At 36.8% G+C, this 27,985-nt stretch overlaps 4 protein-coding genes across 7 annotated transcripts in view; all 4 read left to right on the forward strand.

Annotated features, from left to right (window-relative positions):
* Positions 1-27,985, forward strand: part of LOC113428671 (uncharacterized) — a 120,027-nt gene that overhangs the window by 53,414 nt on the left and 38,628 nt on the right. The gene's annotated exons all lie outside the window — the stretch shown is intronic.
* The window catches only part of LOC113428322 (uncharacterized), a 76,407-nt gene that overhangs the window by 20,759 nt on the left and 27,663 nt on the right, over positions 1-27,985 (forward strand). The window lies entirely within an intron of this gene.
* Positions 1-27,985, forward strand: part of LOC113429946 (uncharacterized) — a 60,321-nt gene that overhangs the window by 20,759 nt on the left and 11,577 nt on the right. Inside the window, exon 1 of one of the 4 annotated variants that reach the window (XM_087953209.1) lies at positions 5,027-5,067. The exons of 1 other annotated variant lie outside the window; for it this stretch is intronic. The gene's annotated coding sequence lies outside the window, so the exon portion shown is untranslated. Of the gene's footprint in view, positions 1-5,026; positions 5,068-22,305; positions 22,410-27,985 lie in introns of those variants that run through there. 2 more of the 4 variants (XM_087953206.1, XM_087953208.1) reach the window with 2 other exon arrangements.
* On the forward strand, positions 4,773-27,889 carry LOC148131699 (uncharacterized). Its single transcript, XM_087954057.1, has 4 exons — positions 4,773-4,826; positions 10,698-12,468; positions 12,558-13,302; positions 26,567-27,889. The coding sequence occupies exons 2-4, from the start codon at positions 11,578-11,580 to the stop codon at positions 27,400-27,402; spliced, it is 2,472 nt and encodes an 823-aa protein (XP_087810183.1). The 5' UTR covers positions 4,773-4,826; positions 10,698-11,577; the 3' UTR covers positions 27,403-27,889.

Consider the following 27,985-nt stretch of genomic DNA (forward strand, 5'->3'; position numbering starts at 1 on the left):
TTGCACGCCCCATTAAAACATACTATTTATATGAAAAAACCTGTTGGTATTAAAAGTGAAAATAAGAATAATAATGATTGTTGGTTGTTAAAGAAAAGCCTCTATGGTCTAAAACAATCAGGCTATGAATGGAACCAGTATATTGTAAAGGAACTAGACAATATAGGATTTAAAGCTGGTTTAGCCGATCCATGTCTGTTTAAGAGGGAGAAAAATGGGAAAGTATCATTATTATTACTGTTCACAGATGATATTGCTTTGATAACTGAAACTAATGATGAAGCAAATAAAATAATAGCATCATTAGGAAAGAGAATAAAGATCAAGCAATTAGGGAGATAAAGAAGTATCTCGGTTTGAATATAAAGAAAACACGGAAAGGTTTTAAGATATCTCAGGAGGATAAGATAAGCAAATTACTAAAAGATTACAAGATGGAGCTTTGTAAGCCAGCTAAGACTCCAATGAGTCAGGAGTTTAGCAACACTGATGTACAAAGCCCTGAGTTTGATAAGGTGATTTATCAATCTTTAATTGGTAGTTTGAGTTATATTAGTAATTGGTCTAGACCAGATATATCGTACTGCGTGAATCAGTTGGCTAGATTCAATTCTGCACCATGTGAAAGACACTGGAATGCAGCTAAGAGGATATTAAGATATCTTAAAAAGACAATGAATTATTCATTGTATTTAGAACCAAAGGGTGATTTAATTCTGTGTGCTTATGCAGATGCTAGCTTTGCATCAGAAAGAGACACTAGAAAGTCGACTTCAGGAACAGCCATAATGCTGGGTAATACATTAATAGGCTGGAAGTCAATAAGACAACAGCATATAAGTTTGTCTACTATGGAGGCAGAATTCTCCTGTTTATCATTGTTATGTACAGAGTTAATAATGTATAAACAAATGTTAATTGATATAGGTATAACTGTAGATTATCCTATAATTATACATGAAGATAATCAGGCAGCAATTCAAATGGCCACAAATATTGGAGTAAAAACAAGGAGCAAGCATACAGATCTAAGATATCTAAACGTGAGACAATCTGTAAGAAGTAAGATGATTCAGCTAGAGTACTGTATGTCGGAGGACAATTTAGCTGATAATTTTACTAAAGCCCAAGGTGCCAGTAAGCACCAGGAGAGTTGTGAAAAATATGGGATAAGATTGTAAAGGTATTATATATTTATTTCACCCAAAAGGGGAGTATGTTAGGTATAACATTGATACCAAATATGGTTTGGGTGAATAAATATATAAAACTTAGATATCATGGTTTAAGTGCTTATCACTTTAAGCACAATGCAGCAGGCAATTAGCCGATTAAGGGTGCGGTTAGAAGTTACAATATAAGAAAGCATTAGGAGCTGGAAAGCTTGCTGTCTGACTGTCTCTGGCTGTTACTGTGACGCTGTCTGTCTGGCTGTTACTGTCTGTAACTCTGTCTGGCTGTAACTGTTACTGTGTGCTGCTGCGACTAACTGTGATTACTGACTGTGAGTGCCTGTGACTGAACTGTTATTGTTTGCTACTGTTTGCTGAATATCCAGCGTTTGTTCCTCTGGAGAGAGAAACCGGAGGAGGAGAAGATATCTTTATCGGCTGATAAAGATATTGCAAGGACTCTTAACTTGGACTATACTAGTGAGTCTTACTGGATGGAAATACTGTGAATGACTTAATGGACTGAATGACAATGCTTAAACTCTAACTGGATTAAAAACTATTTAAACTACAAACAGTGTTTGTATTCAGTGTGTGTATACTCTGGGGCCCTTCCGCTCTCCTTTGGTTGCCTGGCTTGACTACTGCTGCAATACTCTGCTAGAGGTTAATTTCCAAAACCCTAACAGCCTCAATTCTAAATGAACACGCGTATCAATTCGATGTACAAACAGCATACCTACACGCACCATTAGATAAGGAATTATATGTCAGAGCACCACCAGGAATTGACTGTAATGAAGGAAAAACCTGGCTACTCAATAAAAGTCTCTATGGTCTGTGACAATCAGGTAGGAGATGATACGATTGTTTTTCCAAAACTTTAAGACTAATAGGTTTCACCGCCACATCAGCTAACAAATGTGTATTTATTAAAAGGGAACAAGGTATATGTGAAAAAGTACTTGTCTATGTCGATGATATATTATACATATGTAAAAGTAAATTTAAATGTGATCAATTCTCCAAAAAACTTCAAAAACATTTTTCATTGAAATCTTTGGGAAAAATCGATAAATATTTAGGAGTTCAGATTACCGAATCACATAGTGGTTTCATACTATCACAAAAGGAAAAGATATTAGAATTACTGGAGAAATGCAATATGTCTGATGCCAAACCATCATATACCCCCATGCAGACTGACTTCTTAAAGAACATGTTTAATGATGATGAGGTATTTAAGAACAATACAGTTTATTGATCTACAATTAGTTTGTTACTTTATATAGCCAATTGGACAACACCAGACGTAGCACTATCAGTCAACTTACTCTCAAGACACGTAAATAACCCAAAAATGTACCACTGGAATGCGATCAAAAGATTATTGAGATATTTGAAACACATTGCTGATGCAGTTTTGTCGCTTAATCCAAATACATCGAGCACACCTAGACTTTCATGTTACACAGATGCCGATTGGGCTGGAGATGTCAAAACATGAAAAAGTACTTCAGGGTATGTTATTTTTCTGAATGATAGTCCTCTCCACTGGTATACCGGAAAACAAAAACTTGTATCAACTTCAACTACAGAAGCCGAATTTGTTTGTTTATCAAATGCCGCAAATAGCTTAATTTGGTTCGATGATTGATGGACATTTGGAAAGAACCTTCATACCCCATAATCATTCAGGAGGATAATAAAGCAGCAATAGATATATCCAAGGCCGATTCTGTAGGCCACAGATCAAGGCATATCGACATTAAGTACAAGCATGTGAGACAGTTGTCAGAAATTGGATTCATAAAAGCTGCACATTGTGAGACTAAGGAACAAACTGCAGATATTTTGACCAAACCTCTTCCCTCAAAACAACATTCATACCTGACAAAGAAACTGTGTTTTATATATAATAATATAATATGATATGATATGATATGATATGATATGATATGACATGACATGATATAATAATATAATATAATATAATATAATATAATAATATAATAAATATAATATAATATAATATAATATAATATAATATAATATAATATAATATAATATAATATAATAATATAATATAATATAATATAATATAATATAATATAATATAATATAATATAATATAATATAATATAATATAATATAATATAATATAATATAATATAATATAATAATATAATATAATATAATATATTATATTCTGTTTTATATATTATATAAATGGTGTACGATAATATCTATGTTAATGTTCCCTCAATGATAAATCAGTTCGACCTTAGAAGGGGAATTGTTAAGGTAAAATGTCAAACTGCTTTAGTCATATAAGAAAACATTGATATTGGGTCATCTTGTTGATGACCCAAGCTCTGTAAAGGACCTTGGAATACTCACCTCTAATGATCTAAGTGCTAGAGCCCACTGCAACTACATAGCCAAAAAGGCATTAAGAGTTGTTAACCTAATCCTATGTAGCTTTTTCTCTGGTAATATCACACTACTAACCAGAGCATACAAAACATTTGCTAGACCAATACTCAAATACAGTTCATCAGTCTGGAACCCACATTACGTATCTGATATTAGCACAATTGAGTCAGGTAGCAGTATTTATTGAGAAAAAACACAAGCAAAAATACAGTATGCATATTCAGAAAACAATGACCTCAACAGGAGATTACTTCACCAGCATGAGAACACACAATCTTGAAAAGTCCCAGATGTTACCTTACTAGGATGAGATCATACAGCCACGGAAAGTCTCATGGGAAAGTTTGGAAAGTCCCATGAGAAAGCACAACTGTGTACCTTGAACTTTTACCTATTTTCCTATTCCTTCTAAACTTGCAGATCAAAACAGGATGAGACACTCATGAGCAAAGGTACTCCTACCCCCACCAAGAATGTCTATATCCCTAGACCTATTGCTAGTATTTCAAAGGCCTTACAGAAAATGATAAAATGATCAATAGATTATATTACCACATTGAGAAAGTCCAGAAATATTTCACAAGAAGAGTTCTCCACTCCTCTACTCGTTGTAGAATACCTTATGCCACCAGACTTGAAATTCTAGAACTAGAAAACCTTGAATTACGCCATCTTCGGTCTGATTTAAGCATGGTATATAAAATCATACATTGCAATGTCCTACCTGTCAATGAATACTTCAGCTTCAACCATAACAACACAAGAGCACACAATAGATACAAACTCAATGTTAACCGCACCAAACTTGATTGCAGGAAATATGACTTCAGCAATAGAGTGGTCAATGTCTGGAATACTCTACCCGACTCTGTAGTTTCTTCCCCAAACCCCAAAAACTTTAACCTTAGATTGTCTACTATTGACCTCACCCCTTTCCTAAGAGGTCTGTAGGGGCGTGCATAAGCGCACCAACGTGCCTACCGTCCCTGTCCTATTGTTTCTCTTATTCTTCTTTTATTTTTCTTATATGTACCCATTTCATGTATTCACAACTATGTATACACTTATACTTATTATCTTGTAAACAATTGGCAAATCAAATCAAATAAATAAATAAATAAATAAATGATGCATCACTGCACATTCCCCTCCCACCAGGTGTCTCTCTCTCCTCCCTGCTGGAAGAATGATGTACCTAAGAGAGAACATAGACATAATGTAAGTTTACATTTCTACAATAAAATAATTACTCTGACCATAAACATTTTTAAAGTTTATTTTAGACAGACCCATTAAAGGTTATTAACATAATACAATAGAGGGTTCCTGTGGTTGAGTTTAAGGAGTTAAAACCATAGAGTACGGCATTGGATGGGAGGAAAGAACCTTCCGGATGACTGATGGGCGGAAGACGGTGTGCAAAGCGGCTCTGTGCTAGGATGGAAGCAGCAGCTGGCAGGTGAGTTGGGGGCAGCAGGTGGGAGGAGAGTCCGGGAGCAAGTCGGGCTGTTCGGTCCCCCCCACCCCACGGCCTGGAAGCAGAGAAGCAACTGGGCTGAAGCGTGTCAGCTGCTGTTGCTGCTGCTGCAGGTTCCTTCCCTCCCCAGATCGGAGCCCGCTGGGGCTGCACGCTGTGAAACTGGTGGCTGCGATTCTCTGCTGGGGGGGAGATTTAAAAAGCCTCTTTCAAGTGAAGGTGGATCCTTTGGGAATGGCTCCCCTCCAGAGGTTGTGGGGGCTCCGTCACTGGAGGTTTGTAACAAGATGGAAGGATCCTTGCAGGTCTTCTATTCCAACCGCCTGCTCAAGCAGGAGACCCAGAACCACTTCAGACAAATGGCTGTTCAGCCTTTTCTTAAAAGCTTCCAGTGATGCAGCACCCACAACATCTGAAAGGTGGTTAATTGTCCTCCCTGCTCTCCTTAGTTCTAGGTTGCTCCTCTCCTTGATTAGTTTCCATCCATTGCTTCTTGTCTTGCCTTCCTCGCTTCTTTGTGGCAAATCCTCAAGTATTGGAGCACTGCTATTATGTCATCCCTAGTTCTTTTTTTTCCACTAAACTAGACATAGCCAATTCTTACAACCATTTTTATATATTTTGGCCGCCAGCCCCCTAATAATCTTTGTTGCTTTTTTTAATAATATGGTGAACAAATCTGGATGTAGTATTCTAAGTGAGATCTTACTCTTTATAAAATGGAATTAGTATTTCATATGATTTTGATTCTACCCTTGTGTTAATACAGCCTAGGATTCCCTTATCTAAATTGAAGAGTACTGGGACTAAAACAGAAACTTGAGGTATCCCCACTAATTACTTCCTTCCATATATAGATGTAGTTCCTTTAAGGAATACATTGAGGTTGGTTTGTCAGCCAGTTATGAATCCATCTTTGTGGATGGATGTATCTCTTCCACATTTTCTAGGTTATGGAGTACTTTGTCAAATACCTAACTGAAATCCAAATATAGCATGTCCACAGCATTTTGCTGGTCCACTAATTTAGTTACTTTGCCAAAGAATGAAATAAGATGATTTGGCATGATCTGTTTTTGACAAACCCATATTGACAAACCCTGGTTATAACTTTGCTTGTTTCTAGGTATTTACAAATCTGTTGTTTGATTATCTTTTCCACAGTCTTCCTAATATTGCTGTCAGGCTGATTGGTCTGTAGTTTTGTAGATCCATTTTTCCCCATATTTTTGAACATGGAACTACATCAACTCTTTTCCAGTCCACCGGTAGTTCCTTGGTGGTCGAAGATCTTTGAAAGAAAGTTCAATGGTTTTGCCAGCTTCTTCAGAACTCTGGGATGTAATCAATCTGGTTCTAGTGGTTAGAACTCATCTAGAGTGGACAGGTCTCCTCTTATAATTTTCTTGCCTATTTTAGCCTTTTATTCCTAGTCTGTCTTTTATGTGTTCTGTTGGTAGATTGGGCAAGTTCTCCTTTTCCAGTAGCGTGAAGTCAGATGCAAAGAATGAATTAAGCAGCTCTGCTTTGTCTCTACTGCCTGTTACTTCCTTGATGTCTTCTCTCCTTAGTGCACCATTTCCTTGAGTTTTTACTTGTTACTTATATGTTGAAAAAAACTTTTGTTATTTTCTTTGAGTTTTGTTGCAAGTCTTAGTTTATTGTGAAGGTGAGCTTTGCTGATTTCATCTTTGCAGATTCGGGCTATATGCTGGTATTCTGCCTTAGTTGTGTGTCCCTCTTTCCATTATTTATACTTATCCTTTTTGTCTTTCAGTTTATCAGAGAGTGTTTTTTTTTAATGCAACCATCCTCGTTTCTTTTGGATTTTTTCCCCCTTTTTTCGTAATATTGTTGGAGTGGGCTTTTGTAACCATATTTTTCAGAATTTCTCAAGCGTCTTCAGTTGTCTTCTCCTTTAAAATTTTAAAAATCCTTCCCAAGCTATCTCTAAGTTTGTTGACACCAGTCTAAGATGCTTGTTTAATTTTGCTGTATTGCTTGTTTCTTGCATTGTATTGAATTCCAATAAGACACAGTCACTTTCCCCAAAGTTCCTGACATTTTGACCCCCCCTCTATCATTTAATGACTGTTAGAAAGAATTTAGATAATCATAGGAGACCTGCTACTTCCCTCCTCTACCTTTTGGATGACAGTATTGTCAGATTCATCAGCAACTTTTAAGAAGATATTGGACAGCTATTTCTCCGGAATGGTAGAGCGTCTCCAGCCTGAGCAGGGACTAGAGGTCCCTTCCAACTCTGTTGTTTTATTGCTGTTTTTGTGGCAACAACCTGGCACTGGTTTTTTTGGGATTTTTTACCAACCATATATCGGCAACAAACACAGCATTTCCTATTGGTGTCCCATCTGTGTAGAACAGGGGTCCCCAACCACCGGTCCGCGGACCGGTACCGGTCCGTGGAACAAATCCTACCGGGCCGCTGGTTTCCTGGGTGCCGCCATCTTGTTTTGATGAAAAAGTGCTTCCGGTGAGCTTTTCCGGGTAGAAAGCTCACCGGAAGCACTTTTCATCAAAACAAGATGGCGGCTCTGCTTCGTGAGCTTTTCTGGGTAGAAAGCCATTTCTACCCGGAAAAGCTCACGAAGCTGCGCCGCCATCTTGTTTTGATGAAAAAGTGCTTTCGGTGAGCTCACCGGAAGCACTTTTTCATCAAAACAAGATGGCGGCGCCCAGCTGATGCCGGTACCGGGCCGCGGCATAAAAAAGGTTGGGGACCACTGGTGTAGAAGACGTACATCTGATCCACTGATTTGTGGTCATTGTAGCATCAGCAGTTCCTGTGATTACGAAGGTCCAAGAAAAGGAGTTGCACCAATTTGAGTTCTTTTTTTTTTTTTTTGAAAATTTTATTGATTTTTAAAAACAAACAAACAAACAAAACATAAAACATAAAAAACATAAAACATCTTTTTTGAAAGCAGCCTGATCCCGGGTTACATCTCTTCGTGCAGACACAAATTCAAGTTCATGCTCATTTTTATATTCCATTCCATATCTTATTACCATTCTACATTTTCTATATAGCTTCTCCCCTCTTTCAACTTTCTTAATTTTATTTTATTTATTTCATCACAATTCAAATCATCATACATATTCTTTGTCTGTCCTGTTTCAACTGTCTATTATCTTTTCTCATTAAACAAAATTTCTCCTGTAATCACTGATTGGAGTATGACGCCTTTATATCTTTCCCCTAAAATTATAACACTTAATATAATACATAACTTCCGTTCGGATTCTGCTTGGTACATTCTAAAACTACACACTGTATTTAAAAAAAAGAGAAAATTATAAATATATAATATAATTAAAACAACAATCCATACCAATTCAATTCTATCATTAATATTAATATTCATTTAAATCTTAAACATTTTACACATTACTTTTCAAATAAGTATCATACTTCTATGGGAACACTTATAAACTTTCCATAGTTACTTCCCCCCCACTTCACTTATATTTTATAAAACATTAAGTAGTTAAAATGTTCCCATTCCTTCCTAGTTCAATTCTCTCATTTATTTCATTTCATTTATTTTGTTCACAAAAGTTTCACTAAATTACACTGACTATTTTATCCCACTTTTTAATCATATATTGTTTCCAATTTTCTAACATTATTTCTATTACAAATATAACAATACAATCTTATATACCTTTACAAAATCCCTTTTTCAGTTAGATTTTCACCCATTATCTCTGAATAAGTCCTGTTTCTTTACATCTTGCTCCAGGCCTTTGTAACTTCTGTTCCCTTCCTTCTTCCCTTTCTTCTTCTCTCTCCCCTTTTTACCCCCCTGTCTCTCCACCTCCATTTCCCTCTTCTGTATTCCCTTTTTCTGTTGCTTTCCAACGTTATATCCACTTTTCACATTATTTTTCCCTTTTTTGGCTGTTTTTTTAAGTCTTAAATTCTCCATTCTTTTTCCCCCCTTTCCCCTTTCTTCCCTAGGTAAAGTTACTTGTTGATTAAAGATGGCTTCTTTGTCCCAATCTTCTTGTTGCGCAGTCTTTTCTTGTTGTTTCTTGTAGACACCAATCGCCATTTCTAAGAATTGAAAAACAGAGCCAAAGGAGCCCTTCCCTTCTTGTGCCTCTTCTTTATATTTTTTAAATTCGATTTTCAGTTCATCCAGAAGTGATGCCATTGTAGGATTTTTTTTTAAACAACCACCCAATTGTTTTTAGTCATTCAAATATAATTTCCAGAAGTCCCAAAGTCACCAAACAATCCAAATACACACAAGCTGTTTCTTTTGACACTTTCTTTTTTCACTTTCTCTTCCTGGGGTTACTATTTAGTTGCAAAGTTCCAGTTAAAATGTATCTTTTAGAAGTCTTATTCAGATTTAACTTTAGATTCTTTTGAATTCCAGGCAGACTCCTCCTTCCAAATCCTGCCCTTATTCTTTTCCTCCCCCTTCCCACTTACAGCAAAAAAAGGATTTTTTAGTGTTCAGAAATCTTTATTATCCCTTTGGCATTTAATTATATTTCCAGTTTAATTACCTATTGGTGCCAAAGAGGATTTTTCTGATTTCTTATTCAGCTCTTCTCATTGTCAGCGTGAGGAAGGAGAGAGAAGAAGAAAAAACTTTCCCTTTTCACTTTCATTCGCTGCTTCCGACTCTTCTTTGGGAGCGATGTATCTTTTATAAAATTTAAATTCCAGGGTACCTTAGTTGTTGCTTTTTGTCCCGGTCAGCCAAAACTTTCACTTCTTAACTTCCTCCTGCACTTTCTTTTCCAGCTGAGTGCTTCTTTGAGGTGGCCATTTCTGACCGCCACTCTTACCGCCTTCGGGAAAGGGAGTTTGGCCAGCTGAGGAGGAGAGATGCGGCTCTCCTCAACCCTGCTGGTGATCTCCCCGTCTTCACCACCTCTACGGGGTGGCTTAGCCCCGAAGCCAGCTGGCTCGGGGCGCTCCAGCGGTGAGCCCAGGCAGAAACCGCGCACGATCGCGGATTCCTGCCTGTCGCCGAAGCCCTGCAAACCGGAGGTCCCCACCAATTTGAGTTCTGCCAACTGGTGCACATTTATGATGGCCGCAGCATCCCACACTCATATTCCCAATTTGTGACCTTCCCAGCTGGCTTCTGACAAACAAAATCGGGTATACTGGCAGGAAATTGAAAGAGACTTTAGGCATCATTTCATCAGTTAAAGCCCCCACATGTCTAAAGTAGTTCAAAAGGTTTGACTATAACAATTTTGGGACATTTTGTCATGCTTGAAAGACATAGATTTTCTCCATCTATGCATGTGTAGGTGGATGTATCTGTATTTATCTCTCTATGCATATGTCTGCAATTATATAATCTATCCCTAACACTTCCAGTTATTTTTGGTGATAACACTTTGCATTTCTAAGAATTTGTGATTGACCCAAATCAACCAGAGAATTCCATGATTGAATGCATGTTTGAACTTTGATCTTGGTAGTCTTCCATGTATCAAATTAATCAAGATTAATGTAAGAGGTAATTCTAGCATTGTAGCATTTTTGCTTTTTTGTTGTAATTTTTTCTTATATCTTCTGTAACCATTTTATAAATGACATTACACTTTTCTTTGTATCCTAGACAAAGAGGATGGCAATAAGAGCACTCTGGACAACTGAGAATAACAAGCAACTTTACATAAAAAGTCAAGGGAGATTATTTTTCATTCAGAAAAAAGGGATATATCTCTGGAAGTCAGTGGGGAGGAAAAGGTCAATTGCCATGCAGTGTTGCAGTCCTTGCCCTGGGAGGAAAAAAAACAGCGTGAAACAAAACACCACTAAACAAGGGACCGTCCATATTTTTGACCTCCTCAGGAATATCAGTTGTGGAAAAGTTTCATAGACGTGCCTACTGTAGGAAAGAGAAAAACTGCAAATCACAGCTGATTATGCATAAGAGGATTCACACTGGAGAAAAACCATACAAACACTCTGACTGTGACAAACCATTTGGTCAAAACAGCTCTGTTGTGGTTCATGGAAGGCTAGAGCAGCCCTACAAGTGCTCCCAATGTGGTAAATTCTTTAGTGAGCATGGCAAATTGGTGATACATCAGAGGACTCACACCAGGGAAAAATCATATGAGTGTCCAGATTGTGGGAAAAGTTTCAGTCAGAATTTCAGCCTGGTGAAACACCACAGGACTCTTTGAGAAAACATTTGAATATCCTGATTGTGAGAAAGGTTTCAGTCACAATTCCAATCTTGTGAAACAACAGAGAACTCACACTGGGGAGAAACCTTTTGATGTCCTGACTCCGGGAAAAGCTTGAGTTACAATTCCAACCCACTGATACACCAGAAGATTCACATAGGAGAGAAACCCTTTGAATGTTGTGATTGTAAGAAATCTTTCAGTCAGAATTCCCATCTTGTACAACACCAGAGGAATCACACAGGAGAGAAACCCTTTGAATGTCCTATCTGTGGGAAAGGTTTCAGGCAGAAATCTAGCCTGATGAACCATCAGAGAACACACACAGGAGAGAAACCCTTTGAATGTCCTGATTGTGGGAAAAGTTTCATTAGAAATTCCCACCTCAGGAGGCACCAGAGGACTCACACAGGACAGAAGCCCTATGAATGTCTTGATTGTGGGAAAAGTTTCGGTCAGAATTCCCACCTCATGAGACACCAGAGGACTCACACAAGAGAGAAAACATTTGAATGTCCTGATGATTGGAAAGGCTTGAGTTACAATTCCAACCCACTGATACACCAGAGGATTCACATGGGAGAGAAACCCTTTGAATGTTGTGATTGTGGGAAAACTTTCTGTCAGAATTCCCATCTTGTGCAACACCAGAGAACTCACACAGGAGAGAAACCCTTTGAATGTCCTATCTGTGGGAAAAGTTTCAGTCAAAACTCCAGCCTGGTGAACCATCAGAGGACACATACAGGAGAGAAACCCTTTGAATGTCCAGATTGCGGGAAAAGTTTCAGTCAGAATGCCAATCTTGTGAGACACCAGAGAACTCACACTGGGGAGAAACCTTTTGAATGTCCTGACTGTGGGAAAAGTTTCATTAGAAATTACCACCTTGTGAGTCACCAGAGGACTCACACAGGAGAGAAACCCTTTGAATGTCCTATCTGTGGGGAAAGTTTCAGTCAAAACTCCAGCCTGGTGAACCATCAGAGGACACATACAGGAGAGAAACCCTTTGAATGTCCAGATTGTGGGAAAAGTTTCAGTCGGAATGCCACTCTTGTGAGTCACCAGAGGACTCACACAGGAGAGAAACCCTTTGAATGTCGTGACTGTGGGAAAAGCTTCATTAGAAATTGCCTCCTTGTGAGTCACCAGAGGACTCACACAGGAGAGAAACCTTATGAATGTCCTAATGTCTAGATCAGGACACATACAGGAGAGAACCTGAATGTCAGTGGGTGAAAAGTTTCGGTCACCAGAGGACCACACAGGAGAAAACCTAGAATTCTCACCTCATGAGGCACCAGAGGACTCACACAGGAGAGAAACCCTTTGAATGTACTGATTGTGGAAAAAGTTTCTGTCACAATTCCAACCTGGTGATACATCAGTGGACTCACACAGGAGAGAAACGCTTTGAATGTCCTGATTGTGGGAAACGTTTCGTTAGAAATTCCCACCTCATGAGGCACCAGAGGACTCACACAGGAGAGAAACCTTATGAATGTCTAGATTGTGGGAAAAGTTTCAATCAGAATTATCACCTCATGAGGCACCAGAGGACTCACACAGGAGAGAAACCCTTTGAATGTCCATATTGTGGGAAAAGTTTCAATTGTAATTCTAACCTGATAATACACCAGAGGTCTCACACAGGAGAAAAACCCTTCAAATGTCCTGACTGTGGGAAAAGTTTCAGTCGTAATTTGAGCCTGGTGATACACCGGAGGACTCACACAGGAGAAAAGCCATTTGAATGTCCTATCTGTGGGAAAAGTTTCAGTCAATATTTCAGCCTGGTGATGCACCAGGGGACTCACACAGGAGAGAAACCGTATCAGTGTTCTGACTGTGGGAAATGTTTTAGTTGTAATTCTGACCTGGTGAGACACCTGAGGACTCACACAGGAGAAAAGCCATTTGAATGTCCTATCTGTGGGAAAAGTTTCAGTCATAATTCCAGCCTGTTGAAACACCAGAGAACTCACACAGGAGAGAAACCCTTTGAATGTCCTGTTTGTGGGAAAAGTTTCAGTGAGAATTCCAGCCTGGTGATACACCAGAGAACTCACACGGGGGAAAAACCTTTCAAATGTCCAGTCTGTGGACATTACTTCAGGCATAAATCCTCCCTTATTGCACATAAGGAAATCCATATGAGGCCAAAATAGATATGTAGATAAAACTTGAATTTCATTTGTAATTTGTGAGAAATTGACTACAGATAGCCCTCAACTTAGAATCATAATTGACCCCAAAATTTATGTTACTAAATGAGACTTTGTTAAGTTAATTGTGTTCCATTTTGCAACCTTTTTTTTGTATAAAAAGTTTTGTTTCACAACAAACATAACAAATAAAACCTTTCAATTGTACAGTGTGTTGTTTGGTACGTATGTCTTGTGCACAATATTTATAGTCTTTTAGCTTTACATTCATATTACATTAATTAACTTTCCATATGATATTGTATTATTATTATTACACCATCATTAAACTTTTAACTTCAGATCCATGTTATCCTTTCGAGCAAACCTCAATTCTTAATTTTTGTTCATATATAACTAATTCAAAAATAATAAATTGTGACATATTATTGCTACTGTATTATACTTCAGTTTCCTACTTTTCTGTCTAACCATTGATAAAATAAATCATATCTTGTAATATTCTTTTTCTTCTTGCTCTCTATTTGCTAATGTTAATCTACTCATTTCTGCACATTCCATTATTTTCTTAATCCCTCGGAATTTTCTCGTTTTTCCAATTTTGAGCAAATACAATTCTAGCTGCAGTTAAAACTTGAATAATCAAATATGTCACTTCTTTATTATAGCCTTCAGGTAAGATTCCCATAAAAATATCTCTGGCTTTAAAGCTGTATGCTGTTTTGTCATTTTTTCCAGCCATGTGTGTATTTTAGTCCAATATCTTTTAGCTTCCGCACATGTCCACCACATATGGTAATAAGATCCAGGTATCTGATGACATTTCCAACACTTTGCCGATTTATCCTTGAACATCTTTGCTAGTCTTGCCGGGGGTAGGTGCCATCTGTAAAACATCTTACACAAATTCTCTTTATGTGCTGTTGACACTGTGTTTTTTTAAAATAAATTTTATTGAACAAAAAAATGGAAAAACATTTAAAAACAATGAATGTGGTGTAATCATCCTGACACACCTAGTTGTCTTACATCACTAATTCATATAAAGAATAATACACATTTACATTCTATATACATAATATATCAACATTTACATTAACATTAGTCATTTTTAATACTCCTGATCCTTCCTTTTTTCCAACCAGTGGTAAAACTTTTTCCATATTTTATAGTATTCAGATTCGTCCTTATTTTTTAATTCTTGTGTCAATTTGTCCATTTCTGTGCACATCCAAATTTTTCTAATTATTTCTATTTTGTCTGGAATTTCCTTACATTTCCATTTTTGGGCATAAACTAATCTTGCAGCTATAATTACATGCATTATTAGATATATATCTTTGTCATATATTTTCCAAACTGATTCCCAATTTAAAAAAAATCTGGTTTAAATTCTTCTTTGGTATTTCATTTTGTTTGTGATCTGGATATTTATTCTGTCCATCAATTCTTTCCTTTTTTCCCATTAATTCTTGACTAAGATCTTAGTTTTATTTTTAGTCCTGCCACCTGTCCGTATTCCTCTATTTTTTCTATCAATTTAGATGCTGTTTCCAGTGGTTCTTCTAATATAAAGACCAGATCATCTGCAAATGCTTGTAATTTATATTCCTCCTTTTTTATTTTCATTCCCTTTATTTCTTTATCTTTCCTAATATTTCTATTAAGTACTTCCAAAGTCAATATGAACAGCAGTTGCGACAGAGGACATCCTTGCCTGGTTCCTTTTTTAATATTATCATTACTTTTGCAGATTTTTTGTGGTTATATTGCCTCAATTGCCTTAATAAATCTTTCTCCAAAGCCCATCTCTTCCATTTGAAATAACATGAATTGCCAATTTACATTATCAAAGGCTTTTTGCGCATCTAAAAGTACCAAGCATTGTGGTATTTAAAGATTCCTGCAAAGTCTTATAAAATTCCACTGGTAGCCCTTCTGGGCCCAGTGCCTTTCCAGTATTTTGTCTATTTATTGCCTCTGTCAGTTCCATCATTGTTAACATCATTGTTATTTTCCCTTCTAGCATTGTCTTAGTTTTCTCAGGTATTTGGGGTAGCTCTGCTTTTTGCAAATATTGTTTAACTTTTTCTTCTTCAATGTCCTCTTGATCATATAATTTCTCATAATACTTCTGTACTATTTCTTTTTTGTCTTCATTTCCATTGCAAACCATTCCATGCTCATCTGTTAATTGTATTATCCTTTTCATTTCTCTCTCCTTTTTCAATTTATATGCTAACCATCTACCTGGTTTGTTTGCATTTTCAAAGAATTCTGTTTAGCTCTCCTAATTTTTTGGGCCAGTTCTTTTTCCATCAACCCCATTTTGTGTTTAACTATTTCCATTTGACTTTTATTCTCCTTTTGTGGATATCTTTGTAGTTCTTTCTCCAATTTCTTGTAGTCTTCCTCTAGTATTTGTTGTGTGTGTCTTTTTTTGATATTCCTTCTTCTTGTATAGTTTATAATCAGACCTCTGGTGCAGGCCTTCATGGTATCCCATACATTTTGTAATGAAGTTTCCTCATCATTATTTTCTTTAAAGAAAAAAGCCAGTTCTTTTTCCATATTTTGTATAAATTCTTTTTCCTTCAAGATTGAATTGTTCAAAGTCCATCTTGATCTTTTCTTTTGACCCTGCCATTTGACCCATACTGGGTTATGGTCCGCCCAAGTACTTGTTTCTATAATTACTTCTTGTATGTTGGAGATTAGTTCTGTTGACATCCAGATCATATCTATTCTTGACCATGATAAATGTCTATTAGAGTAAAATGTGTATTGTCTATTCTTAGAGTTCGTTTCTCTCCAAGCATCTCGAATGCTTAATTCCTCTACCATCTTAAAGAAGGATTTCGGGAGTGTCTTTCTATTTTGTTTATTAATTTTCTGTGTTTTTTGGACCAACTTTGTATCCACTATCGCATTGAAATCTCCCAAAAATGCATATATTATCATATTCCAATTCTATTATTTTCTTGTGCAATTTTTTATAAAATTCTTCTTGCTTTTCATTTGTTGCATAAATTGCTAATAAAAGTATCTTTAAGTTATTGTCAATTATTTCCACAATCAGTATTCTTCCTTCTTCATCTGTAAAGATTAATTTAGTTAATTGTGTTTTTAATATATAGAGCTACTCCTCTTTTATTTTGTGGTGCTAATGAGGTGTATAAATTCCCAATTCTAGGGTAGTTCAGTACTTGGACATGTTGTTTTTTAATATGAACTTCTTGCAAGCAGATTATATCTAATTTTAATTTTTCTAGTTTAGGAAATGTTTTTTTCCTTTTGATGGCTGAATTCAGTCCATTTATATTTATTGTAATCAATTTCTTTTCTTCCATTTTTTATACTTTATATGTAGGGTTTATTGTTCTTGTTGTCCTTTGCTCTCTTGCTTCTTTTGGTTCTACCCTTCCACCTACTATTCCTTCTTCTCGTATCTTTTCATCTCTTTTTTCTTTATCTCTTACTTCAACCATCTCCTCTCAAAGTTTAACTATTTCCTCATCTCATGTTCTCTCTTCTTCTTTTCCTCTGAAATATTCATCATAAAATAATTCTGCTCTCTCTGTTGAGTCCAATCTGTGCCTTTGCTTTTGCCAAGTAAATATTAAACCTTCTGAAACCAGCCATCTATAATTCACTCCCTTCTTAATTAGAATTTTTGTCAAGAATTTGTGTTCTCTTCTCAAATCTCTCACTTTTCTCGGTACTTGTTTTAGGAATGTAATCTCTTTTTCCTTTATATTCCAATGGCTCATCCCTTGCTCTCTATAGTATTTCTGTTTTGATTGCTTTCTTTGTGAATCTCATATGGACTTCTCTAGGTAGTTTATTTTTCATGGCATATCTTGTATACACTTGGAACACTGCATCTATTCCATCCATCTTTTTTTCTTTGGATAGCCAAGAAAGATATCCAAGGCTCCTTCCAGTACTTCTCTCATTATTTCTGCAAGATTTTCTCCTTTTTCTTCCTCAATATTTTGAAATCCCAGATAAAAATCTGTCCTGTCCATCTCCCAGGCAATCATTCTTTTTCCCTTGACTTGTTCAACTGCTATCAGCCTGTTATTAATTTCTCCAACTTTTTTCTCTGGTCTCCTTTTTTTTCTATTTCTTGACATCTTTCTTCGTTCTTCATCATCATTTGTTGTATTTTCTCTACTTTCTCATCTGTTTTCCCCATTCTCTCTTCTATTCTTTCCATTCTATCTTCCAGGCGTTTTCCTTGTTCTTGAATTGCTTGCATTATCATTTGTAATGTAACCTCAAATATCATTTGTAATGTAATCCCAAATGCCTCCATCAGTCCCAGAGGAAGGGGATCTCCCAGAGCAGAAATATCTCACGATAATCCTTCACCATCCTTCTGGGTAACCCACCAGCTGGATAGGAGAATGATTATTTCCTCCCCACGATGCTTCCAGCAAATGACATTCAGTGCAAATGGCTTTTTTCCTGGGGATAATACAGATAGTCCTCGCTTACCATTTGCCTCATTAAACAACCATTCAAGATTATAATGATACATAAAAAAACAGTTTGGCAAACAATATTTGCATTTACAACCATCACCTTGTCCCCCGATCCTGTGATGGCCATTAGCATGCTTCCCAACAAGCTTAAGATAAAGCTCATGTAGAAGACAGAAATAAAACCAAAAGTAGCAGTCATTTGATGTCTCGCTTAATGTCCATATTGATTCACTTAATGACCAGAAGAGAAGTGAGATCAAAAACCTGTTGCAATAAAGTGGTTTGCCAGAATTGCCAGTCACGGTTGTGGTCACAAAGCGAGGACTACCCACATTCATTCACCACCACCCTGCAGGCTTCTCCTTCCTGCGATTGATGGGGAGGAGACCAACGTGCAGTAGGGAGTCTCTCTGGATGGCTTTCCTATTAGAGAGCTGGTGGGCTGCATGGGGAAGGTGCTGTTGCTGGACTAGGAGTGGGGACACCCAAGTGCCAGTCCCTCCTCAGCCATGAAAGGTCCCTCAGGCCCAGCCCCACTTGGTAGACAGACCAAGAGATCAAGTCCACAGGAAAATTCTAACATTTTTTTTACATTTGAGAGTGAAGGTAATAAGAAAATCTTGCAAGTCTCCCCTCTCCCCCACAACTTTTTATTATCTTTTGTGAATTACAGAGGTAAGCCTGTTCGTAAAATTATTTTGTTTTGTGTATTAAACATTTCAAATTTAAAAAAGGTATGCATTTCAAACAAAGAGTATGGCAACCTTTCATAGATTTTTGCATATATTTTTATAACTCTTTAACTGTAATGTCACTTTGGAGAGTTTATGTTTCTTTTGCTGTATATAGGCAGTCACCCCATTTTTCTAACCGCCCTTTTTCTAGACTCTGCTGTGTATGTTCTCTTCAGCTTTGTCCTAATGGAGACTTCTGTGCAAGAGATTTTACAGAAGCACATGGCACTTAGCAGGCTTAAATTGTCTTCCTTTAGAAAGAAAACTGACACGGGGTGTGCTTAGTTGCAGTCTGGCCTGCATGAATGAAGCTTGCTCCCTTGGGGTCTCTGGCCTGTTGATGCTCCCAGGTGCTAATTCCTTGGGAACCACATCATAAAAGTTTAAGATGTAGAGAGGTAATCATCTCTACTGAGAGCCAAACCCCTACAAAAGTGCAGGAATCTATTGATCGGCTTCCAATCTGCAAAATAACACCCTCCAAATATTCTGCTCAGGAATACTCAGCTCTGAATTCTTACTCCAGAAATTGGGAAGACTGCTCTAGTGAGATTTACTCCCCAATAATACATATAGGGAATTAATGTTGCATGTTCCATTATTCTATTAATGGAATCAGGCTAGCAAACTGGAAATAACTTAGCAACTCTGCACACAAATAAATAAGTGCTTGATGAGGTTTTAACGCCCAGAACTTAGTTAATTTTGAAAAGCTAAGCAGGGTCAAGCTTCCATCTTCAAGTTCCTGTCTCTTGCAAAACTAAGCATTCATGAGTTGTCCTGCGCACACACACCCCACAACAAATATGGGGCTTGCATAAGTGCACAATCGTGCCTACCATCCCTGTCCTATTGTCCCCATTTATTTGTACCTATTTCCTGTATTCATACTTGTGTTTATTCTTATATCTATTATCTTGTAAGCGATTGACAAATCAAATCAAATCAATCAATCAATCAATAGCTGGCTGGAAAAGTCTTTTTTTAAAGGTTTTTTATTTTTAGACAAACATACACAAACAAAACATAAAACATAGAACCATCTTCAAGTTACATACATACAGTGTGTCTGTTGGTTACAAATCTTTTGTTTATCCTCTCCGTAGTCCTCACTTACAATTTATATAAGTTCTCATATTATTAATCTAATATATATGTATACCTTATTATCAGTTATTAATCATTTATTTGACTAAACTATTATTCCATCATTTTATACGAGATATTCTAAATTTTAGGTAAATTTATATTATACGTTCATCCAATGGTAGTACATTTTTATATTATATTCTATATCATTCTATTATTCTTATATTGTAAAATTTTCTGACATTTAATTTCCATATCTTTTTGTTTAACCATTGATAAAATAAATCCCATATCTTATAAAATTGTTTATCTTCTTGTTCTCTAATTTCAAATGACTCATTTCAGCATATTCCATAATTTTCTTAATAACTTCCTCCTGCATTGGCATTTTCTCATTTTTCCAATTTTTAGCAAATACAATTCTAGCCGTTTTTAATACATTTACAATCAAATATTTCAGTTCCCTATTGTATATTTCCGGTAAGATCCCCAATAAAAATATATCTGGCTTAAAGTCTACGTATTGTTTTGTCATTTTTTCCAACCATGTGTGGATTTTAGTCCAATATCTTTTTGCATCTGCACACGTCAACCACATATGGTAATATGAACCCAGTATTTGATGACATTTCCAACATTTTTCAGATTTATTCTTAAACATTCTCGCGATTCTCGTTGGGGGTAGGTGCCATCTGTAAAACTTCTTATACAAATTTTCTTTATATGCTGTTGACATTGTCATTTTATAATTTTGAGACCACACTTTTTGCCATTTCTCTAAATCAATCCCATATCCAAAATTTCCCCCCCAAGAAATCATTGTTTCTTTAAGTTGCTCTTCTTCTAGCTTAAACTCTAGTAAATGTCCATAAAGTTTTTAAATTACCTTTTCATCAGTACCTGTCAAAATTTTATCTGTCAGTCAATTTATCATAAAAACCTTCTGTTTTAAGATCTTTATCATCTTTATCTAGAGTGATTTTGCACATATGAAAACCAATTCATCCTTATACCTTGTTCTTCTAGTTCTTGCATAGATTTAAGTTCACCCTTTCCATTCAGTATCTTACCATATCAAACTGTTTGTTCCTTTTTATATGTTATTGGATATGAAAATGCTTCAATAGTTGATAACCAGGCTGGAATTTTTAAATAATATTGCTTTTTAATCTTCCCCCAATTTAATAACAATGCCTCTTGTATATAGTGTCTTGTAAAATACCCCTGTGTTTTAGTTCCCTTGTACCATAAGAAAGCATGCCATCCCAACAGCAAATCATGTCCTTCTAATGTCAATAATCTAATGTTTCTTAGTGTTATCCATTCCTTTACCAACATCAAGTTTGTCGCCTGGTAGTATAATTTCCAATTAGGCAGGCCAAATCCTCCTCTTATTTTAGCATCTTGCAACAGTTTTAGTTTTATTCTCGCTTTCTTTCCCTGCCAAATATGTTTCAACACTATTTTATTTAAATCTTCAAAATAATCTTTCCCTAGCCTGATTGGAATTGTTTGGAACAAGTATAAAATTCTAGGTAATATATTCATCTTGATTGTTGATAATCTCCCTATTAGTGATAATTGTAAATTTTCTCATTTTGCCAGATCTGTCGCAATCTGTTGTTTGAGTTTGTGGTAATTGTCCTCTTTGAGTGTACTGCATCTTGCTATCAAATGTATCCCTAAATACTTAACCTTTTTTGTGACCTGGATCTTCAGAGCTTCAGCCAATTCTTCCTTTTGTCTTACTAACATATTCTTTGTCAATATCTTCGTTTTATCTTTATTTATTTTCAAGCCTGCTTACCTTTCCATACTCCTCTATCTTTTCTATCAATTTGGGTGCTGTTTCTAATGGATCCTCTAAAATAAAAAATCAGGTCATCTGCAAATGCTTGCAATTTATATTCTTCCTTTTTAATTTTCATTCCTTTTATATCTTTTTCTTCTCTAACATTTCTGTTTAACACTTCTAATGTTAACACAAACAACAGAGGCGACAGTGGGCACCCTTGTCTAGTCCCTTTTCTTATATCAATAAAATCTGTCAATTCCCCATTTATCATTACCTTTGCAGTTTGTTTATGATATATAGCTTCTATGGCTTGAATAAATTTCTTACCAAAGCCCATCTGCTTGGCTGGAACAGTCTTGACTGATTCTTAAAGGAGGTGCACTTTGACTGCTGTATGCATATAGTCCTCCCCGCCTCCCTCCTTTGTGTAGTTCGCTTCTTTCACAGGGAACTTCTTGCTCTGTTTCTGTGGTGATGAGTGAAGCCTCGGGAGGCCTGAATGAACAAGTTAGGAACAATCATCATGGAGAAAGTCTATCCATTTGATCCGATCACTGGAGTCGACTTGACAGAGCATAATCAATTTAAAAAAATATTGCTACTACTGCCTTAGGTAGAGATAGAACATCCTGGTTTTCAGCTTTATGCCACTAGATGGCGCACCATAGATAAGCAACGGCCGCGCTAGACAACTTTCACTGCAAGTACAGCATCGGTAACTGAGGCGTAAGGAGTTGAAACATTCGAACAGTAGATTCCTAGAGAGGATTTGGAGGAGAGAAGGAGAACAACAGCTGGAGAGCTTCCTCTTCCGACTCTCCGCTGAGATGTTGGAGGCAGCTGAAAGGTGAGCTGAGCACAGGTGGAGGAGAGGCCGGAATCAAGTAGAGCTGTTTCGGTTTCCCCAGGGTGTAAAAGCAGAGAAACAACAAGGCTGAAACATGTCAGCTGCTACATATTCCTTCCTTCCCAAGAGTGTATTCCCTTGCTGATGCATGCTTTAAAATTGGTTCCTGCATTTTTTTTCTGTGTTGGGAGGTTTTATTAGTCTCCTTTATGTTAGAGTTAATTCCTTGTAATTGTATAGGCATGTTTTTTTCTGGGCAACAATTTGGAACTGATCTGCCACTGCTGCCTTCAGGAATTTTGTTTTTAATTCCATATCTAGGAAACAAAAATGGGATTTCTTGGTGGTGTTCCGTCCATGGATTAATGTGGCACAACTGTGCTTCACTCAGATTTAAAAAAAAGTTTATTTTATTTATTTTGTCAAAAGCTTACAATACAATAGAAATAAGAATAAACATAAGTTTAAATATAAGAAATAGGAACTAATAATTGCGGACAATAGGACAGGGATGGTAGACACGATTGTGCGCTTATGCACACCCCTTACAGACCTCTTAGGAATGGGGTGAGGTCAATAGAGGTTAGTTTGAGGGTAAAGGAGTGGGGGTTTGAGAAGATGACAACAGAATCAGGTAGTGAGATCCAGACATTGATCACTCTGTTGCTGAAATCGTACTTCCTGTAATTGAGTTTGGAGTGATTTACATTAAGTTTATATCTATTGTGCGCTCTTTTGTTGTTAAAGTTGAAATATTCATTAACTGGTAAGACGTTGTAACATATGATTTTATGTACTATGCTTAAGTCCAATCTTAGTTGGTGTAGTTCAAGGTTGTCTAAGCCTACAATCTCAAGTCTGGTGGTGTAGGGTATTCTGTTGCGAACATAGTATGGTTGAAGGAATGGGTGAATTTAACCAATAAGAGAATATTATTCTTAGAAGACCATGACTTACAGAGGGGGTGGCATGCTTTTTTATGGGATGTTGGGAAAACTAGCCAGAATTTTTTTCACAGACACCTAATCAGAGATTCATTATTGACTAATTGGAAGAAAATACACTATTTAAAAATACCAGTTTGGATCTCAACAATGGAAGCGATGATTTATCCAAATAATCTGGATATTACTAAAATGATTAAATATAAGGACCTATTGGATACGCAAGGAAATCTGAAATCGTGGCAAGACCTTCAAGATCGGGGATTAAAAATTGATCAGTGGGCATATCTTCAAATTCAAAGTAGATATAAACAGGACAAGAAAGAATTTGGAATTAACAATAAACTCCAGCAATTAGATAAAATTTTATTAGGATCAGGCAAAAAAAATATAACAAAATTTTATAATTATTTATTAGAAGTAGAATTAGAAGAACAAATTGTAAAAGGGAACATGATAGCCTGGAGTAGGAATATAGGACGTAGTATCACCATAACAGAATGGGAAAGGTCTGGGGTAGAAATAATAAAATTACAAAATTGGTACCATACAAAGAAAATGCCTATAAAATGTTCTATAGATGGCACCTTCCTCCTTCGAGATTAGCGAAGATGCACCCCAATATGCGTCCAAATTGCTAGAAATGCAAAAAAAAGAAAGGGAACTTTCTTCCATATGTGGTGGTCTTGTACAGAAGTTCAAAAATATTGGCAGAAAATTAGAAATTGGCTGGAGGAAATGACAAGAGAACAGATCGAATTCAAACCAGAGTCCTTTCTATTAGGGATCTTTGATAAACAAATACCCAAAAAAGTGAAATATATAATAATACATATTTTGACAGCGGCCAGATTGACTTTTGCACAATGTTGGAAACAGCCTCATGTTCCATCAGAGGAGATGATTATTCAAAAAATTTCAAGTTGTGCAGAAATGGACAAACTAACCTTGGCATTAAAAGATAAAGACATTTCAATATACTACAACAGCTGGAACTGCTGGTACAAATGGATAGACCAAAGATAGTTTTCACACTCAAAGGCAAAAGAGGATAGGATAGAATCATAGTAGTGATATACAGATATATGTAAGGATTAAGTGTGTATATGGCATAAAATAAGGATAAAAAGGAAGTCTCACACACTGTTGAAGATAAAAATGTTTTTAATCGTTTTCTATCTTTTTCTTTCTATTTTCTTCTTCTTTTCTTTTTCTCTCTTACATTTATGTATGTGTTGTTCGTCTGTTTTAATTGTAAAATCAATAAAATTTATTTTTTAAAAAAGAATAAACACAAGTTTAAATATAAGAAATAGGAACTAATAATTGAGGACAACAGGACAGGGACGGTAGGCATGATTGTATGCACACCCCTTACAGACCTCTTAGGAATGGGGTGAGGTCAATAGAGGTTAGTTTGAGGATAAAGGAGTGGGGGTTTGAGCAGGTGACAACAGAATCAGGTAGTTAGTTCCAGACATTGACCACTCTGTTGCTGAAATCGTACTTCCTGCAATCAAGTTTGGAGTGGTTTACATTAAGTTTATATCTGTTGTGTGCTCTTGTGTTGTGGTTAAAGCTGAAATATTCATTAATTGGTAAGACGTTGTAACATATGATTTTATGTACTATGCTTAAGTCCAATCTTATTGAGTCCATTTGGGATGTTTGGTTTTATAGGTAGGCCTACCTTATCACTTACCACTCAGTCTACAAAGCTACGGTGGTGCTAAAAAGAAGACTTTAAAGCATTTCTCAAAGTTGCGGCTATCACAGTTATGTGGTGGTGACACTGACTTGCATTTACAATGGCAGTGTTGTCCCACAGTCACGGACTCATCATTTGGAACATTCACCACTGACTTCTAACAAACGAAATGAATTGGAAATTGACAGAAAGTTGCAAGTCACAGTCATGTTACATTGCACTGAGCAGACCACGGTGGTTCACTGAATGACCACGCCATTTAGGATTGGAGTTGCTAGTCCCAATGGCTGTTGGTAAGTGAGGACTACCTGAATTGGGTTATCATCTGTGTGGTTGTGGACAGTATTTCTTGCCTATTTCTTATTTGGAGTGGTGGACTTCCATGAGCAAAAATGGTTCTTTAAATCTTACCGAGGCTTTTGGGAACATTTCACCTGTTAATCCACCTACCCACCTAATCCCTTAGTTTTACATTTAGATCAAAAAGTGTGAGTGTGCCCACATATATGTGTATATGTATGATCTGTCCCCAGCACTTCCAGATATATTTAACCCTGCAGTTCTATGAATTCATGATTGATCCAAGTCAGTAAGTAAATTTCCCAATTGTGTGGGTATTTGAACATTGATCTCACTAGACACGTATATTGAAAATGAATCCTAATGTAAGAGATTAAAAAAGCATTTTGGCATCTTTGGCATGTTTTATTGTAATATACATGCTTTTTGCTCTTGTTTTTTTTTTTCAAATGCTATGTAGCTATTTTATAAACCATAATTAAACTAACCCTTTTATGTGAAACTTACAGGCTAAAGAAAGCACTGTGGAGAACTGAGAATCACACGCTGCATTAAAATGCAAAGCAAACCAAGGCAGCAGTCAAAATCCCATCAGGTGATAGACAAGGAAAACCCCAAAACTCTTGTTCTTCCCCAGCAGGTAACAGCAAGGAAGAGAAAACCAGGAAAAGAGTTTTGAACTGGAGAAAATAAGTGTATGTAGAAAAAAAAATATCAAAATATCAAGGGGGTTAATTTCCTAGTTCAGAAAAAGAGGGAAATAGCTGGAAGCCAGTGGGAAGGAGAAGGTCACTTGGACAGTCAGATAAGGCAGATCACAATACAGGCCTCGCCCTGTGAGGAAGCAAATAGTAGCTTGAATCAAAACTCCATCCAACAAGGGATTCAGAGCATTTTTTACGTCCTTGAGAATCCAAGAATGTCAGTGGTGGAAATGTTCCACAGATGTACCTATTGTGGGAAAAGCACAGATTGTAGATCACAGCTGATTATGCATGAGAGGATCCACACTGATGAAAAGCCATATCAATGCTCCCAATGCAACAAAAGCTTTGGTCAGAACAGCTCCCTGGTTGTTCATGAAAGGACCACACACACCAGAGAGGAGTCCTACCAGTGCTCCAGATGCGGCAAAAACTACAGCGAACAGGGCAAGCTGATAATACACCAGAGGACTCACACTGTGGAGAAACCGTTTGAGTGTCCAGATTGTGGGAAAGGTTTCAGTCAAAATTCCTACCTGGCGATACACAAGAGGATACATACAGGGGAGAAACCTTATAAGTGTCTGGTTTGTGGGAAAAGTTTCAATCGGAATTTTGAACTGGTGATACACCAGAGGACTCACACAGGAGAGAAACCGTATGAGTGTCCAGATTGTGGAAAAAGTTTCAGTCAGAATTCCAACCTGGTGATACACCAGGCAACACACACAGGAGAGAAACCATATGAATGTCCGGTTTGTGGGAAAAAATTTCATCGGAATTCCCACCTGATGATACACCAGAAGATTCACACAGGAGAGAAACCGTATGAGTGCCCAGTTTGTGGAATAAGTTTCAGTCAGAATTCTGATTTGGTGAGACACCAGAGGACTCATACAGGAGAGAAACCATATGAATGTCCAGATTGTGGGAAAAATTTCAGTCGAAATTCCAGCCTGGCAATACACCAGAGGACTCACACAGGAGAAAAAGCATATGAGTGTGCAGATTGTGGGAAAAGTTTCAGTCAGAATTCTCATCTGATGACACACAAGAAGATTCACAAAGGAGAGAAACCATATGAATGTACAGATTGCGGGAAAAGTTTCCTCCGGAATTCAGATCTGGTGATACACCAGAGAAGTCACACAGGAGAGAAACCATATGAGTGTCCAGATTGTGGGAAAGATTTTAGTACTAGGTCTGGTCTTATAAATCATGTAGGTATACATACAGGGGAGAAACCATTCAAATGCCTGGACTGTGGACGGTCTTTCACAAAAAATTCCTCCCTTACTGCGCACAAGAAAATTCACATGATGCAGGAGATGATAAGTTTAGAGAAGTCTTGAAGTTCATTTCTGGTGTCCTATTGGAAGTCAGGATAAACAACTGATTCCTGACTCTGTGACTTGATTCTTGTTAGTCAAGTGTCTCATGAGACATCAAGGATGAGTGAGAAAAAATGGAAAATGTTAGTTTGATAAAGGTAAACAATACATATCTGGCCATCAGCAGAAGTAACTATGTTTACATTAGCACAAATTTTAGCTATGGAAATGAATGATCCTGATTTTGCTGAGTTTAGGAGACACCAAAGACTTGCAGGTTTGTTCATTTCACTAACACGATTCAGAGGACTGGTTATAATTTTTTTTCTAATGGGTCACTTTGCATAGGATCCCTCTGCAAAAGGACACCCACAACCAGGACCAGGTCAAGGGTGAGGAGGAACCAAGAACCCCTTTTGGCCTGAGCCTGCAGCTCCAGGTAGTTTCAAATTTAAACATGTTGAAAGTCTCTCATTTTTAAAACATTAAAATTATATTTAATGTTTCATTCATTTTTGGTGTCTCTTCCCCCCATAGTTTTCATCATGTCTCATTATGGTTAAGAATATTTTAAAAAACCCTTGAAATGGCCAAAGCCTCTGAA

Source organism: Notechis scutatus, chromosome 2, assembly GCF_049901735.1.
Source record: "Notechis scutatus isolate UNSWTSFEM ecotype Mainland chromosome 2, rNotScu1.2, whole genome shotgun sequence".
NCBI lineage: Eukaryota > Metazoa > Chordata > Lepidosauria > Squamata > Elapidae > Notechis > Notechis scutatus.

Bases quoted from the DNA above. Each gene is read 5' to 3' on its own strand.
- LOC148131699 (XM_087954057.1), top strand. From the start codon at position 11,578: ATGAACCATCAGAGAACACACACAGGAGAGAAACCCTTTGAATGTCCT. The intron at 12,469-12,557 runs GTCTAGATCAGG...GAGAAAACCTAG, and splicing joins AACCTTATGAATGTCCTAAT to AATTCTCACCTCATGAGGCA. The intron at 13,303-26,566 runs GTTTCAGTGAGA...ATTGTGGGAAAG, and splicing joins ATGTCCTGTTTGTGGGAAAA to GTTTCAGTCAAAATTCCTAC.